The 18,354-nt window shown below is 37.0% G+C and overlaps 3 protein-coding genes across 4 annotated transcripts; all 3 read right to left on the reverse strand.

The window, feature by feature from the left end:
* Positions 1–878: 878 nt before the first annotated feature.
* LOC115976918 (pentatricopeptide repeat-containing protein At5g15340, mitochondrial) lies at positions 879–3,143 on the reverse strand. Its single transcript, XM_031098475.1, has one exon. The coding sequence runs from the start codon at positions 2,918–2,920 to the stop codon at positions 1,031–1,033; it is 1,890 nt and encodes a 629-aa protein (XP_030954335.1). The 5' UTR covers positions 2,921–3,143; the 3' UTR covers positions 879–1,030.
* Positions 3,144–4,438: 1,295 nt separating this feature from the next.
* On the reverse strand, positions 4,439–9,816 carry LOC115976919 (vesicle transport v-SNARE 13). Of its 2 annotated transcripts, none has more exons than XM_031098476.1 (6): positions 9,705–9,816; positions 9,444–9,559; positions 6,103–6,161; positions 5,825–6,013; positions 5,255–5,425; positions 4,439–4,859 (listed from the first exon to the last, which is right to left on the reverse strand). In XM_031098476.1, exons 2-6 carry the CDS (start codon positions 9,535–9,537, stop codon positions 4,710–4,712), a joined length of 663 nt encoding a protein of 220 aa, XP_030954336.1. In that variant the 5' UTR covers positions 9,538–9,559; positions 9,705–9,816; the 3' UTR covers positions 4,439–4,709. The 2 variants fall into 2 exon arrangements, with proteins under 2 accessions (XP_030954336.1, XP_030954337.1); XM_031098477.1 differs by having other exon boundaries at positions 9,444–9,627; positions 9,705–9,796.
* A 1,113-nt stretch (positions 9,817–10,929) lies between these two features.
* Positions 10,930–17,424, reverse strand: LOC115976920 (ARF guanine-nucleotide exchange factor GNOM-like). Its single transcript, XM_031098478.1, has 3 exons — positions 17,139–17,424; positions 15,416–16,229; positions 10,930–15,086 (listed from the first exon to the last, which is right to left on the reverse strand). The coding sequence occupies exons 2-3, from the start codon at positions 16,148–16,150 to the stop codon at positions 11,430–11,432; spliced, it is 4,392 nt and encodes a 1,463-aa protein (XP_030954338.1). The 5' UTR covers positions 16,151–16,229; positions 17,139–17,424; the 3' UTR covers positions 10,930–11,429.
* Between the last annotated feature and the right edge of the window lie 930 nt (positions 17,425–18,354).

An 18,354-nucleotide genomic window follows, 5' to 3' on the forward strand; every position in this document is an offset into this window, starting at 1 on the left:
ATAGTCATACCTATTACAGCTTAAACCTGAAGATAAAATAATGGACAAAGATCATAACAGTTCAATGCTAAGCACTAATGCTGAGACTGAAAATAAAAACAAACAAAAAGGGAAAACACACACACACATACACACGCACATACCCTCCCAAAAAAAATGTAAATGATATTCAAGAATGGCATGTAAATGTTTCAAAGTGAAGAACATCAGAGCAGAATCAAATTACAGTTTCAAATATTACTCAAAGGAAAAGTAATAGAATGACTTTCCTTAATTCTGTCACCAGATTTGCCCAGTCTCTCCGTTGTCATCCCTAGTCTTGCTCTCTGATCAGCCAATGCCTATTGCATATGCATCAATTATTTGTGCCAAATGACAATTCATGAACTCAAGGAAAAAGAATGTTGTCAATATTCACCAGTTATCAGTCCTCCAAATAAGATACTAAAAGTTCACCACAATTGGGAAGCAGAACAGAGTACGAATTTAAATAATAATAATATATAAAAATAAAGAATTAGACAGCGTGTCTCCCTGGACCCAATAACTTAGACTGCCATCATTCAAATGACAAAGTGAACTCCAATAGTGAATACAATGGCAATACAAGAAAATAGAAAATGGTGAGACAACCATTAGTTGCAGGACTGGGTACTGCCATACATCATTTTAGACCATAAGGGAGCATAAATCATACGCGACAGAGGGAATGAGATTGAGAAGCTCCCATGGGAGAACGGGAGTGATTGTCAAACTAAATAAAATGGGATGGCTTGAACTGCAACAACAACAGTCTTAGCCCCAAAACTATAGGGGTTGGCAAAACTTTAAGATGACTTGAAATGGAAGGACCAGGAAATCTGTCACAATAAATTTGATTCCAACAGGACATAAGCTTATACATATAACTCTACAAGACAAGCTTTATTGTTTTATGATCAACTGACAATCAGAAGATACAAACAGATACATAGTTAATGGATCAATACCTATACTGTTTCTGTAAAATTATCAGCATATTGTGTTATCATCACCAATAATCAAAGCAAGAACAAGAACCATGCTTGAAACAATGAAAACGATTGCGGTCTCTAACAACAATTTCTCTATTGTATATATCAGAAACCATCTTAATAACAGAATGACAGTCTTGGCATATACGCAGATTCTTGAAAATATAAAGAGGTGAACCAGCTCTTGTGCTTATAAGCCCAAAACAGACTGCCAGCTTCTCACTATGTGAGAACAATGCCTGCTCTATCTCCTCCAATTCATCCACATTACCCAACTGACTGTCACAACCAGAGAAAACTTGGGAAGCGGCATTTGGGACATAACCAGCCACTCTCAATCTTCGAATCATCTCATCCAACATGATGTAAATATCCGTGATTTGCGGATGTGACTTATCCCCTGCACAGAACTGGTGAACTTGGCCATGAACATGAATTGAACTCGTTCCAGGCATCTTTCTAATACCCCTTTTCTTTAGAATCTGCCTAAGGGAATCAGCCTTGTCTCTCTTTCCCACCAAGGCATACATGTTTGAAAGCAGAATATGATATTCCGTGTTCTGGGGATCCATCTGAACCAGCTCTTGCAGAACTCGCTCACCCAGCTCTAGCTTTCCATGGACACTACATGAACCCAAAAGGGATCCGAGAACCACCTCATTCGGAGGCATTGGCATCTTTTTTATTAAGATTTCAGCTTCTTCAAAATGACCAGCCCGACCAAGAAGATCGACCACACAAGCATAATGTTCTATTGTAGGTGTTATGCCATGCACAGCTTCAAGTTCATGGAAGTATTGGCAACCCTCATCAACTAGACCTGAGTGGCTGCAGGAACTTAACACAGCCATAAAAGTTAATTCGTCTGGCTTGGCATCTTCCACCATACGTGGAAATATATCCAAAACAACTTTACCCCGTCCGTGCATTGCTAACCCACTAAGCATAGCATTCCATGCCACCACATTCCTTCGTGGCATGTGCTCAAAAACTCTATATGCAGCATTAACCCTACCACATTTCGCGTACATATCCACCAAAGCCGTGCCCACCATGATATCCATCTCATTTTCCATTGTCTTCAAAGCATACACATGAACCCACCTACCCATCACCACATCTCCTGACTGTGCACATGCCGATAAAAACGAACAAAGTGTAACATAATTCAACCCAAAGCCACAACCAAAAATCATCTCACCAAGAAGTTTAAACCCTTCCCTGATAAACCCCCTCTCCACATAACCCACAATCATTATTGTCCACGCGACCTCATTCCTCTCCGGCATCATATCAAACACCACCCTCCCACTCCCCACACCTTCACATCTAACCACTCCATCCAGAATCACTGTCCACGACACAACACTCTGTTCCTCCATCTCTTCAAACACCTGCCTCGCCTCACCCAACATCCCACACTTCACATACATATCCATAACCGCATTGCAGGCCTTCACACTAGCACTCAATCCCATCTTCACCAAACACCCATGTCCTTGCACTCCAAACTCAACATCCCCCAACCGCGCACACACATTGAACATGCAAACCATGGCCACATCATCGACTCCAACACCCTCTCTCCCCATTTCAACAAACAAAAACAGTGCATCTCTAGGTACCCAATGGCGGGCATAGCAGACCATTAAAGTGGTCCAGTCTATGGTGTCTTTGTGTGAGTGGGGAATTTTATCGAACATTTTGCGTGCATAAGCTGGGTTGCCACAGGCTGAGTAGAGATGAAGTAAGGCGTTGTGGAGGAAGGAGTTTGGGGAGTTGAAGAGGCCCGTGGTGATGATAGTGGCGTGGATTTTTTTGCCTGTGTTGAGAGAGGAGTGTCGAGCACAGGCTCGAAGAAGGGAACGGAAGTGTTGAGTGAGGGTAGAGTGGGTTGGCCATATCATATGAAAGAAAGCTGAAACTTTAAAAAAGAATGATTTTATTTTATGAGGTATCAATCAATGACTCTATATGAGTGAGGAGAATGAGAGAGAGCATTGCAGAGGCAAGGAGTCCAAAAGCTTCGTATAGAGCTCTTCATCACCATTTCAAAGGGAGCAAGTTTTGGAACACCATTTCTCATTGCCTTGACAACATTCTATAGCCGTTGAAAAGACAAGTTGTACATTATAGTGTGTATTAGCTAAAAGCTTTTTGCTTTTTTGAGAGTTTTGTCTTCATTTTATTTCAAATTATAATTTTATTATGGAAAATGCTAACTAATGCACTTGGATCATTGGTTAATAATCTATTTAAAGAAAATTTTTATAAAAAAAAATTAATATTTTGACAATTTTTTTCATTTCTCATAAAAGTTGTATCAAAACTTTTCTAAAATGGATTATTAACTAATACTCTTAAAGCAATAGTTAACGAGATCCTTTTTTTATTAGTTTTGGAAATATGTTAGCTTTTAGCCTTATTTATGTCAAATAACTTACTAAAAATAAACAATCATTACATATGATTGAACTTATCTTTATCCATTTATTTTGTTTATTAACGGAGCATTTTAACATCTTCTCTTTGTAGTTTTTTGTAGTTTTATATAAACTGTTAGGCCAGCTTCATAGAGAGAAAAAAATATATTAAAATAGTCTATAAAACTAGTTTTATGTATTTTTTCTTCTATTTTTCTAATTTTTTTAATTAAATGGGACTTATATTAGTCCAATCTTAACAAGCCGAACACGATACTTATTAACATCTGCCTTTGTTTATTATTAACATTTGTCTTTATTTATTATGTACGTTGTATCTTCTAAAAAGAAATGGCATTTTTTGCTAGTATATGATATTTTAAAAAATTACACTCTTTTTAGGTTGATTTTTTTTTTTTTTTAATGTATACAATTCAATAATTACATTAATTAAGAAACTAATTTGAACTTGTATATTCCAACACCAATTAGTGCCAGTTGAAAATTAGTTCATCCCAACAATGTCATATTTACTGCCATTTTGAGGCAAAAACCCAAGAACAAGAAGAGAAAGCACCATTTTTTCAACCGTTTGGTGGTCAGTTTCCAGTTTATCTACTTTGCATGGTTATTCTCACTTTTGCCATTCTTCACATTTTTGCTTAATCAATAACAATGAAACAGCAGATCTGCTCGTCTCTTTTATGAATCGGGAACCCTTTTTTTCCCCTTCTCTTGGTAGCATTACATTGGGATTTAATCATGTGTACCTGCAAATCATAAGCAATGATGTACTTGTTCTGTACATGAATCATAATGAACAAGGAATCACAACTAATATTGAAAGATAATAAATTGGATCTATAAGCGAAGCAATAACATCGCATTTAGGATCTTGTGTAGTTGATTCCAAAACTAGTATCTTCTAAGAAAAGGCATACGCACTGAATAACGGACATGATGAAAATTTCTTCAAAAATATTGGCATAGAAATTTGATTTGATGATTTGAAAATTATACTCCGCATTGTATTTACTCATCATAGAGGAACCACGATTCCATACATAACAAAAGTTACAATGCAGAACACATTATACATTCAATGATGAACATAGCAAATCACCATGTCGCTGTTACTGAACAGCTAAATATCTTTACGTTATCACTCATTGCACGCTCCCAGAAAAACCAAGCCAAGCACAATATAAGAAGAAATTAAAAAATCGGTGTGCCACAGAGACACCCACAAGCCCAACAAGAGAACATGTCCTGACTATTTAAGTTTGAAGTACAAGATCAAGGCAATAGCAATGACAAGAACTGCAATTATGGAGCCAATCATCCACTTGTTCCTGCTCATTCTCCTTGACATGTTCGTCAAAAGTTTCTTGCTCCTTCCTACGTTATCATCCACTCCGTGCAGCTGAAATATAAGAAAATCATCAGGTAGATACAGTGGCATATATTTTCAAAACTACTGCTGCAGTTTGAAGATCCTAGACCTTCGGTAGATGGCAAAATCTCATACTTTACAGCTAAAACTTGAAGTAAACATAATGGTCAAAGATAATAGAAGTTCAATGCTAAGCACTACTGTTGAGACCAAAAAAACAATAAATAAATAAAACACAGAGACATACCCCAAAAAAAAAAGTGTAAGTGATGCCAAGTGTGGCATGCAAATGTTCCGAAGTGAAGCACACCAATTACTGTTTCAAATATTACTTAAAAAAAAAATTGAAACTAAAAAGCAATCTTCTTATTGTAGAGATTTTAGTTGAACACTAAATTAAGTTTGAAGTATTTGAAATTAGTTACCGTGTTATTAGCATGCAGGAGAGACTGTCGCTGAGAATGCAAATCTTGAAGAATTGAAACACCAAGCTCCTCTGTTTCCAGCATGGTTCTTCTACTTTCCTTAATTCTGTCACCAGATTTGCCTAATCTCTCTGTTGTTGTCACCAGTCTTGTTCTCTGATCAGCTGATGCCTATTGAATATGTATCAATTATTTGTGTCAAATGAAAATCCATGTATACAAAGAAAAAGGAATGTTATCAATATTCACCGGATATCAGTCCTCCAAATAAGAGACTAAAAATTCAATTTACTACAATTGGGAAGCAAAACAGAGTAAGAATTTTTTAAAAGTAAAAGACTTCGTACTGCCCTAGATTGCCTGTTTCCCTGGACCCATTAACTTAAGACTGCCATCATTCCAATGACAAAGTGAACTGCAATAGTAAATAAAAATGGCACTAAAGAAGAGAAACCTGGATATCTCTTTCCAATAAGTTACCAAATCAATCATAAAACCACTAACAGATAATGAATCACAATGGCATATCACAGCAATAAGCATAAGCAAATTATGCAATTTTAGACATACCGTGAGTGTATCTGCCATGCCTGATTCCAACAACTCATCTCGGGCTGCAGCATTTAAGTTGCCTGATACAATTCTCTTGACTTCGGTTTTCAGATTGTTCAGATCTGATTTATATTCCCTCAACTTAGCAAGAAGCACAGCCTTGACATTAGGTTGCAAACTTCTCGCCTCGAGATCCATTTTCCGAATCTGAAACATTTATGAGAAACATCTCTATTACTACTGCAGATACAAAATTTTGAAAATAACCCTAGGAAGAGAAAGAGTAAAGTGGGTACCAAAGCTTCTGCTTCATCAATTCCAGCCTTTATCTCAGAAACCTTTTGTTTCTTTTGCTCTACAGATCAATAAGACATTATAAGTGGCTTCTGGTAGGCCTTGACAAATCATTGCCCATAGCACTTAAATAAAAGAGGGGAAAGCCGGGGGGGGGGGGGGGGGGGGGGGGGGTGTGGGGGCGCCATCAGGATGGGGATGGGGATCTATCAATCCACATAATTTAAGCATGTGTAAAGAACCAAAGTACAAGTCAACTATTATTAGTCTAGGAATTTAGAATATATGGCCGGCCTACATAAGAAAGTGATGGGATGGTTGTAATAGGTTATAAGGTGATTGGAGATTGACAGAACAGGGTTGCCATATGCAATGCCTAGCAAAGCGGCTTATCAAAAAACATTACCATCAAGTTAATGCTAACTGCATATGGGGAGTTAGGAGAAAGATAATGATTACGATGGTGATGGTGATGAGAGAAAAAGGGGACAAAACAGAAGAACTAGGCGATTAATTCCCTTAACAAACATAATACTCAACATTCCACAACTTAAGTCTTACTTTAAAAGGCAGAACTAGGCAATTAATTCTGTTAACAAACTAAATACTCATCATTCCACAGCTGGTCTTACTTTGTATGAGCAAATCATATCTTCATCAGGAATTCCCTGAGAAAATCTAATTGTACAAAGACTTTTTTTTGGGATAAATCTAATTGCACAAATACTTGTGCAGAAAATATGCACATACCTCTCACAGGGTGGAACTCATTACCCATTTCAATTCCACCCTTGTGAGAGATTTGTGCACAGCTTGTAAGCAAACCTTTGTGCAAATAGCACAACTCAAATAAGCAACTCTTTACTTAGAAGCTATCAAATAAGTTCCCACCCTTGTGAGAGATCTGTGCACAGCTTGTAAGCAAACCTTTGAGCAAATAGCACAGCTCAAATAAGCAACTCTTTACTTAGAAGCTATCAAATAAGCTCCCACAATCTAATTTAAAACTCAAGAAAAATTCATAAGAACTTTTATAACTACTGAAAAAGGATCCAGTGGTTGATGCCGACGACAGGTGCGTCTCTTCTTTTAGGATGGAGGAATTGGTTGGGGAAACATTTTTCAAATGTTTGGAATATGGTTCCAGCTTGTCTTATGTGGTTAATCTGGTGGGAACATAATACTCGTACTTTTGAAGATACTAAGAGAAATGAAGATCTTTTGAAGTATATGCTAGTTGGGACTTTGTTTCAATGGTCTAGGATTTGGGATTTGCAATGTATTTTCATTTATGATTTTCTTCTTTCTGTTTGTATCTCTTCTCGAGTTACTTGTATTTGTTTTAAGCACAGAGTGTTCATCATCATGAACACAATGTACTTTTCATGCAATAAAACTTTGATTACCTATCAAAAAAAAAAACTACTGATAAATCAAGAACCAAAAAGTTTAACTATGAAACTTTTTATAGTCTGCCGAATTTGTAAACCAAGGGAAAAATAAGCTTTGGCCAAGTGAGCAACACTAAAAAATTAATAACCAACCAAAGGCCAACACTCAGTCAGTCCACAAACAAATGGTACTCCCACAAGGCAACAACCAAGACATTGAAAAAGCAACACAACAATTCCAAACCAACATGCCAACATGTTGTCATCACATGCATAGGAAACAATAGCCTAACATGTAACCATGGCAAACAAAACCTTCAACATGCCATGAACAGGCTAAAGCAATTGCACAACACAAAAAGGAGAATCAGCACATACCAGAGTCAAGCATATCAACAGCACATAACAGGGGCAAGTGAATCAAGGTTCACTGGTCCCAACAGGAAAGATTATTGGTCATACAGTGATTAGACCATACAAGGACAGATCGGTGTGGCAAGAAGTAATTCCAGTGGTTTAACTATCTTCCACTTGGTTGTCAGAGGTTGTGAGGGCCTCAGAGATGTTTCTCGGTGTAGCAGTAGCCACAATGAAGGCTTACTGCAGGTTTACAAACCAAGAACATTGTCGCCTACATCAGACAACGTGGTTCATGGTTGTGGGTGGTGACAGGGTTTGTCATTGGTGCAGATCGGGGTCAAGTTTATAAGTTTCTAGGCATTTTTTTAGGTTTAAATAATGTATGTAATGTGGCCACCAGAGCTAATGAAAAAAAAAAAAAAAAAAGCTGACAATGGCAGTAGGGGTGAATTTCTTTTACAGCTCTGATACCATGTTCTCAGGATGTGTGTTTAGAGTTTATTAATTACCATAATATATATGTACATTATTTATATATGTTGGTACTTACACGAATATCACAATATGACAATTTTACCCCTATCACACACATATATGTAAAAAATCTTATCAAAGACTTTGTCACAGTTAACTCTCCTACTGCCAAGAGCATTGTAACTTGATGGCATTGACTGGTTTTCTCTAGGAGAACCAGGATTCAAATCCTCCTCCCCCACTCGAAACAATTTATCCAAAAAATAGTATCCTAATATGATTATGCTATTGTATTATGATGATACATAAAACATACAACAAAATGGCTCTCATTGAGAGTACATTGTAGCTCTACACCCCAAAAATGCTAAGAAAATTATCAGAAAATTGGAACAAGAACAATGCAATACTGGATTATCCAATATCATTCAGAACCTTTAGAATTCAGATTCTTCTCCTATTCATGTCAATATCATCAAATGTTAAGAATTTCAATAGACAAATTGCACCCATAAATCTTGAATGTAACAGTGTAGTCGTCATTTGACTACAAATGCCAATTCACAAAAGGATTCCATCTAAAAATCTAAAAATCTAACTCATTCCAAGAAATGAATCGTGTAACTAATCATAGAATAAGCTCACATTTGTACTGATCATTACTAAAATATCAGATAAGATCACTCACCCTCAATATGCATGATCTTTGGAGCTAGTGTGAAAGTAGTGGGCAAATTTTTTCGGATTCATACCAGTCAATCCAATCCAACAAAAATCCCTCTCTTCAAAAAATAATCAAATTCTAAAAATCTACAAATGATAACCTTAATTTTCTTGCGTAATTCACATAAGCCAAAAATTACATCGGGGAATCAATGTATCAACTAATTAAATCTTTGCCACCTTCATAAGCAAATAAAAAAACCAATTATGTAGCACAAATTTTCAATTCCCTTAAAAAATCCAAAATTCATCAACATATATGCATCAAAATTCAAAATTTCAAAGGGCAAAACATACACACACACAGAGACAATAAATCAACATGAATTTAGACTAAAAACAAAAATTTTCCATCAAATTCAATTGAGAATTTGAAAGAGGAGTTTTTGAATTACCGCCATTAAGAGCACCAGTTGCCGTACACTTCCTGGAGAGATTCGCCGAGAGCTCGCAGTATTGGCGCTCGTATCCTTCGAATACCTCACTCATCGTCCCTAACCTTGTACTCTTCCTGTTCAATCACCGATCAACACATATCCAGCTCCATCAATCATCAAAATCAAAAACAGCTTAGAAACCCTAAATAGAAACGAAATGAAGAGAATCGGTGATGGAAAATAAGATACAAAATGAAGATCGGGTTGAATTGGTCGGACCTGAGATGACCGTAGATCGGAGAGCTCGCCGGAGAAGTCGCCGGTGCGAGTTTTTGGTGTTTTCTTTTCGAAATGACGAGAGTGATAAAGTGCGTGGCACAACACGAGCGTGGGTTGTAACTTGTAAATAAAAAAAGTGGATGTTAATGCACGCGCTAAAATGCGCGTGAGAGAGAGTTGTGGGAGTATGACACGTGGAAAATTCTGGAGGTGGATATATTGGTTTTGGTTTCGAGCCACTTTCGGGGCCTTGACCTTGAGCAGCAGCATCGTTTTTCTCACATCTCAGACCCTCTCAAATCTCACGTGGGTGCAACTGGGTAAAGAAATAATAATTAGTTGGATTGTTGAGGATTAGAATAACCATGGTAAATTTTTTTTTAATATTAACCAAAAAAAAAGTTTTTTTTTTAAATAACAATCTTATTTTATTTGATTTTTTTAATAAAAATATATTAAATTTATTATTTTATATAACACTAATGGTATATATACAAACATAATTCCGAAATCTCGAAACATAAGCTAAAATATGTCGGTATCAAAATATTTCATTCAAATTGGCAAACTAAAATAAATTCCAAAACAAGATTCATTATGTTGGTCTTGACCTTTTCACAAATCCAAGGGAGCTTATTTGTGTCATTGTCGAATTATGGTTTGGCATTATTGATTTTTTTTTTCTCTCTTTCTTCTTGAGAAACGGCATCATTAGTTGACCAAATGATGCACTAAGTTATTGTTTATATTTCCTTTTCTTTTTAGAAGTACTTTTTTTATTACATTCCTTAAAAAAAATTTCCCAATTAACTTATGGCATACACATGCAGAATGTACAAATAGTAGTGCTAGACACAATGAAAACATTAACTCTCCATTGTTATTTATTACATAAAATTTTTAATTCATGTTCAAAATTTTCTCATAGAAATATATGGGTAGTTAGAGATGATTGACAGTACTGGGGACGATGTTAAGGAAGTAAAGTGGCAATAGGATATATATAGTCCAAACAATTCACAATGGAAGTACATGAAACTGGTTACTGCTCCAATCATGAATTTGGTTGCCATTCAAATGTCAAAACCAAGAATTATTTCCTAAAATTCATATACTTTTGTCTTTCTCAAACAATTAATAGAGTGTGCATGGCAAATTTGCACAGTTAGAGCTGATAAAATTGTCTCCTATGAAAGCAACATATGGTCTACCCAAAGTAAAAAGATTATAAAAATAAAAAATTATATATCAGACCCCATAAAAATTGAGTGATGCTTTGAAAAAATCACAGCTGAACTAATCCATTGTATTATCATAGTATAATGACACTAGGTATACAGAGGACATGGTGCAATGTGATAATCTTGGTACAGAAACTAATAAAGCCAAATACAAAATTTAAGCGAGGGATCTTCTTAGAGCCCCTGGTATTATAGCAGGGAATGGCACTCCCCTAACACTCTAAATGAGTCCCCTGGAGTGGAGCAAAGTGTCAAAGTAGGAAGGTTCCCAAGTTTGCTTCCCTTATTCGGTTAAGCATTTCCTCCAAGAATGTCTTTAAATTGATGAACTCTAAACTCTCATTTCTATAACTATCAACATCCAACCGCAGAAAACTGCCTTTTGCAGCTGGTACAACTTTGGCAAACCAGTAAGGAACATTTTAGGCCATTCAAATTTCCCAAGACACATCACAATCAACAACCCCCTTTATGAAAATTATCCTTAAACTGTGGTCTCACTGGACTGAACAAGCACAGCCCCATCAGGAGCAGGAATTCCTGCTTCCTTTAATTGCTTGGCCTGCAGCTGCTCCAATTCCTGAGGAGGGAACACTTCTGATTGCAAAGAAGGGGTTATATTCTTCACATGCAACCATGTCAACTGCCAAAAACTATCCCCATCTATGGTATCACTAGGCACAAGTAATCCTGTCGTCTTCATCACAAATAAGGTGTTCTTGAGAAGCTCAGGAATCAATTCATGAATCTTCTCACTACGCCTTCCCCTGAATTTTGCGCTCATGTATCTCTCCATACGATTAAGAACTCCTAGCCATAGTTTGCAGAAGGACGGTAACTGCCAGAGATCCAATAGTAACTGTAAGAACACTTTTGACATGAGTTTCATGGCTAGAACAAGCGTTCCCTCCATATTCCGGTAGTCCTTTGGAGAGTTCCCCACCGTAATTTCTAGTAAATCATCAAGCAATGTGAAGATCACCTGATCGAAACACTGCAACCACAAGGCATTTGAAAGGTGAATCCCATCCACTCCTGCCAAAGACCTCTGTAGCATTAAAATAGAATGGTTCCTCACTTCTTCTCTCTGATCTAAACATACTTTCCTTAATCCTTGCACCAGCCTCAGCCACATCTCGCCAATATCTTGATTCACTTTCTTAGCAGCCTCCTCACCAACAGAATTCATCTCACAAGACCAGCTGACAAGACAAACAACAGAACCTGCCATCAAATCTAGGGCAGATACAGAACGATCAACCTCCCCAACCCGAGACTCAGCAAACTGCCTTGCCGCATCCACACAAAGAACATAATTGGATGGCAACAGGTGTGTCCCATCAGACATGATAAATGCTAGAGCCTCAAACCCGACATCAGATGCTTCTGGATGCCGAGCTGTAATAGACAGCAAGGAAATAATTGTGCGCCAACCTGCATTGGATCGGATATGAGCTGAATTTGCCTTTACAAGGCGCAAAACTTCTTGCGTTATGTGTTCACAATAAGCATCAGCAACCCGGGCATCAAGTTTTAAAACCAGGTGAAGTGACCTGAGAAGTTCGTCAGTCAGATTTTCCTTGTAGGGAAGCAGTCGCTGGCATATCTTCAGGAGCCCAAAGACAGCCTTTTCCACCAGAGTGCAAGGCATAATAGTTGACTGAACAATATCAGATATGTGCTCGTAAACACCTTGCCAGATAAGCATTATCCTGTCTCGGTTATTCAGTGTAATGGCAATCAGCAACTCCAGGCAGAAGACTGCAGTGCTTTCATCCTCATAGTAGCTAGTTCCCTTTCGGAGTTGGCCTGCAGCCAAGATAAGGGCCTTCACAAGCTGCAATAAAGACTCAGCTTGGAGAAACTTACTCTCCGTAAAAATGCTATCAATGTGGAAAGTCTGTATAGTCTCACGAGTGCGTTGCTGAGAAGCAAGTTCTTCCTCTGTTGGTTGTGACCTTGGCTCCTCCACATCAAATGATAAGAGCTGGCTGAACCGGCCCATAAGGCCAGATGATTTACGAGTAGTGATAGATGGCATATTTGGTGTTGCCAAGGATGTAGTAGCAGGTTTCCCCCGGTCTAAGTCAGATGGGGGCTCTATATCATCAACCGCATCACTAGCCAACCGAGCAGGTAGAAGGCCAAGCTTGTGCAAGCTTAAGACGCATTCCAGTATGTTCTTCCAGCTAGAACGGATATAATCACCATACCTATTTGCTATGGTGAACACTGTTGTGGTTGCCATCCTGGCTTTAATGTCATCTCCAAGAGCAAAAAAAGCTTCTTCAACGGATAAGGGAGTCAAGAGGGTTGTGAATTTACAGAGAGAAACGACCAAATCATCCAATACATCATCAAGGTGATAGCTTGCTGCAATTTTGGCAACAGCCAAGAATCCATCAACACATGTTTGTAAAACATCCTCCTGTTCTGCCTGATCAAAAACCACCGACATAGCAGCGATTGTTGGACCTGACAGGATAGCAAACATATCATGGTTGAGGAGGTCTCTTGAATCACAGATGATAAATGGGGAGGATTTTTGGGATTTGTGAATCACATTAATCCAACAGCTTGATGTCATCATTGGAGACCCAGTACTTTGGTCTGGGACCATCTGGATTTCATTCTCACAGATTGAGTGATACAGCTCAGATAGGACCTCACGAGGAAGATCTTTCCCACCATTGATTTTCCTATTGTTACGGATAAAGTCTTCTTCAGTCATCTTTTTCTTTACCTGAGAATTGTGTTGATCTGTGTTGAGCAATATAAGTGAATATGACAACAAGAGAGCGGCATCTTTGTTGATCAATATATGCGGTGACTGCTCATAATATCTTTCTGCAAATGCCTCAAGCACCCTCTGTATTTTTTGTGATTCTCCAGGCAATCTAAAAGTTCCCACGAAAAGACGCAATGCAATATCTAAATTCATGTCTTGGAAATCAAAAGTCCTAGCAAATTCATGAAGCACCTGTATGCAGAAATCATCATGATTTCCCAGATAATCCCCAATAAGATTCTTATCTAACCCAGTTGTGTATCTGAAAACGTGTGCCACACTCTGAGGGTCAAGTTTCTCAGGCAACAAATTCATTCCTTGAAGAAATTCTAGACCTTTCTTAGGATCCCTATTAAAGTGATCTGCTCCAACCATCAACCTTTTCTTGATGTACTTCATCTTACGGACAAATGGAACCCAACAATTAGGGTCACTATAGCTCTCACATTCCATTCTCCAAAACGGTGTATATCCCTCATCATCTACCGCAGGCTCTGAAGTAAATGGTTCGTTCCCTACGCTCTCAGCCATGCCCTGAACCATGGAAATTAAGCCATCCAGGGCAACAATGTGCATTGCAGATAAAGGTCCATTCACAGGAAATGCGCTTTTTGATAACAGGTTAACAAGCTCTTCAAACACATTACTGCAGGTTACATCACAATCAAAATTTGCAAACATCTCTGCCATAAATGTCTGCTGTCTGCAGAAGTCAACTAGAGCCTCCATAGCAACCTCCTGCTGTTGGTATGACAAACCATGTTTACTTTGGGAAAGCCTTAAAAGCACACATGACAAGAAAGCTTCAAGCTGTACTTTGAGCTCAGTTCGTAAATGATGATACAGATTAAGAACAATGCTGCATACTGTTGAGAGAATCAGTGGACTCATGGACAAACCAAACTGCATAAGATTAAGAAACAACCCATCTTGAACAATAGCCAATAACTGGGGGTGTTTACTGATTGAGGGCCCAGCCAATTCAATAGCTGAGTTAATTAACCCCAGTGCAAATAAGGGAACATCTTCATCATATGCTATAGGATTCGATCTGGGGCCAAACTCAATGTGCTCACTGACATTCAACAAAGAACACAAGAAATGAAATATCTCGACCATGCATGGAACCCCAAAGGGTTCCATCAGAAGGCTTTCATCATTTTTAGAAGCCTCCACTCCATTACTAACCTCAGTTATTTTCTCACTCATCCCACTGTCATTCATCCCACCATCCGAAGTACCCATGTGATCCTTTGAAGCATATGTGGATGATTGACCATCAGATTCAATGCCAACATTGCCATTTTCTAGCTGCTTACTTTCAGATGTATGATCCTCATCTGCTAATCCCACCTGTACAAGAAAGATGAGCTTTAGGAATTGACAAGGGAAAAATAGACATGCTGGTCCAAATATCCAAGAACTTAAGGATGCAAAGTTCTCTTTACAGCACCACTCTAATAAAAAAATCAGACAGTTTTTCATTCAAGGGTTCAACTACAAACCATTCAGAACTCCTAACCACTAAGTGGTCACAAACACTGAGTACTAGATTCTCCTAAAGACTTGTAACCAAATTACATTGAACCACACCCCCACTTACTAGAGTGCTGGAAGAATCATGTATTTTAATCTAGAGGGAATATTGCATCAAAGAGAAAGAACGCATCAAGAATCATTACCTCTTCACGGACATATGACCTGCTTCCATTAGTCAATGCATGTTCCGTGGTGTCAATATCAGGCAGGTGAGAAAAAATACACCTAACTAATTCATGCATAGTATGGCGTGCTATCCGCTGCAACAATTCACCTTTAGAGCTAGCCTGATGAACTACACGAAAGCACGTATTTACAATATTGCACACATGCTGGTTGTTCAGCCTAACTGATGCTTTACTCTTCATGCAAGCTAGAAGAACCTGAAGTATCTTCATTAGCACCACTTCTTCAGAGCCAGGATCAGTTACCTCAAACCGGCAGCTTGTAACAGCATCAACTATCAAATGCATAGCATCTCCTACATTCACAGTATCAAGATCAAGTATGTCAAGGCTCAATATCTTGTAAACAGATGACAATGCAACTCCAGTGATTGGTGCACCGGTTTCATCAGATCGTATGACATCCAAAAATGGCCGCAAGTACACAGCTGGGTCAATATATTGCCACTGATGTTGCCAAGAAAAAATTTGCTTCCGTAATTCTTTCAAGGAATGGATGAGTGAGTGCTCTAGCTGATCATCATCTGCCACATAACGAACTCCCCACCGTACATTTCTTCGCATCACAGCCAAAACAGCACCTATTTCGAAATTAATCATACATGCCAAAGCACCTCTGGAAGGCTTAATGGGAGATTCCTCCCTTAGACCATTAGATGAATTGGTTCCAAACTGTGGATTTAGGTGCCCCATATTTATTCCAGTTTCTTGATACAATTCAATTTATGTCTGAACCATGCATCCAGAAATAATAAACACAAGATCCCAAAACCTGGCCAAATCATTCCATTCACTTAATTAACACAGGTAGTCAAGCCAACTAATTCAAATATAAATTTATGTAAGATCTTACTGTTGAATGACAAATAGATCTTAAAAAAAATGTATTGAATTTCAAGTTATATACTGAAGAAGTTACAAGTCCATGAAACATGAAGATAACAAGAAAACATTTAATTTACTTAGCAGCATAGAACTTTTCTCTATTCACGCACCTACATAACCAATGAGAGGAAAACAAACAAAATAAAAATTCCTCAACACTAAACTAGTGAAGTCAGGTGATTAAGCTCTGAAGGTACAAAAAGAACAATACTGTATTAATTTAACAATTTTTTGTGGTAGCTTCCACAGTCCTCTCCTCTTACTATCAAAATATATTGATATTCTTCTTGTTTGTCAGAATACAAGGAAGTCTATCTACCACTCAGAACTAAACAAAGAGACCCTTTTAATAAATTATTGCTCCAAGCCAAAGCCATTGAATACTTTTTTTTCAATAAAAAATGTTCATCCAAGACACAAACTTCAAACCCAATTTGGCTTTCAAGCTCACATTGCATAATTCAATTACTACATATTTGCTAGAACTAAATCATTTACTCTATAACTCAATCAAAGTAAACCACAAAAACCCAATTTGGGCATTAATGCAATAGAGCCATTGACTACAAAGACAAATCAAAAAAGGTCCCAATTACCAGATCTAACACAATTCAAGAACTTAAACTAAATTCCCACATAAACATCAATACAAGCAAAATTCAAGCTTTATCACAATGACCCATCAAATCTAAGTCAATCAGAATGACACAAAAGCAACAAATTTCAGATTTAACAAACGGATCCAAACAGAACCAATTGCAAAAAAAAACAAAAGATAGACATAGAATTAGCGTACCTTAAAGGGAACCCAGGTGGAGAATTTGGTTGAGGGAGCTCAGAGAAATGGGATCACGTGAGAAATGAGGGACAGTTTTGTTTTTGTCACATGGAATCTGAAAATGGGTCTTTGGGCCTTTTCGCATTTGACACGAGAAGACGAAGAAGAAGATCTTTGAGTTTGAGTTTGAGGCCGCGCGTTTCTTTATGGGTTTTTTGTAAACGTTTCGGACTCTGGTGGCAAGTAATAATCGGCGAAACGAGGATTGTTGGAATGTTAATCAACTATTAAAAATTCACGTACATCACCCCCAAAAATTGAATTCATTATCGTCTGCTCCAATCAAGCATCTCTTTTTAAATTTGATTCTCAAAAAAAAATAAAATAAAATAAAAATAAAAATCCCTTTTTAAATTTTCATTTTTAATTTTATGTTTTATTTCTTTATTATTTTAGTTTTCCTTTAGAATAACTTATTTTTATTGGTTTAAACTTATAAAATAAGTCAAATAAAAATAAGTCCGAAAAAAATATAACTATAAATTTTTTATTTTTTGATAGTCAATAATGATAATTTTGTAATATGGATAGAAGAAAATTTATTGCTAATTGAGTTAGTTATTGTTCATGATGTATTGAATTATTTTCATCTTAATAAAATTATAAGTTTCTTATTAAAATATTTAAAAAAAAAAACTATTATTCATTATTCATTATCATCTATAATATAATCTAATAAACATTTCTTTCTTTCTTTTTTTCCTAAAATTTTTTTTTAATGTTTTATGCTTTTATTTTTATTAGTTCCAAATTGTCTATGTTTTTCTACAGCTGTAAGTGAACGTGAACGTCATTCGGTACCATGAGAGAATGGAATGAATGCCAAACACACGCACCTTTTGGTCCAAATTTTCATTCATATTAGAGAAGCACATTAATTTCTTTTTTCTACTAGAAATATTGTGGTAATAAAAAAAAAGATGTTAGACAACTCCAGTCCTCGCTTTTATTATATGACCTCACTGGTCTCAGATTTAATAAATTATGATTCTCAAAAAAAAAAAAAAAAAAAAAGATGTAATAAATTATGCACTGATACTGGCCCTTGGGTTATGTAATTTCTACATCTGTTATATATTCCTTATTACCAAAAAAAAATTAAAAAAAAATGAAAATATAGAATTAATCCCTAAAATTTTTTCATGCTTTATATATATATTTTTTTTATGAGACA

Source organism: Quercus lobata, chromosome 2 (genome assembly GCF_001633185.2).
Source record: "Quercus lobata isolate SW786 chromosome 2, ValleyOak3.0 Primary Assembly, whole genome shotgun sequence".
NCBI classification, from domain to species: Eukaryota; Viridiplantae; Streptophyta; class Magnoliopsida; order Fagales; family Fagaceae; genus Quercus; species Quercus lobata.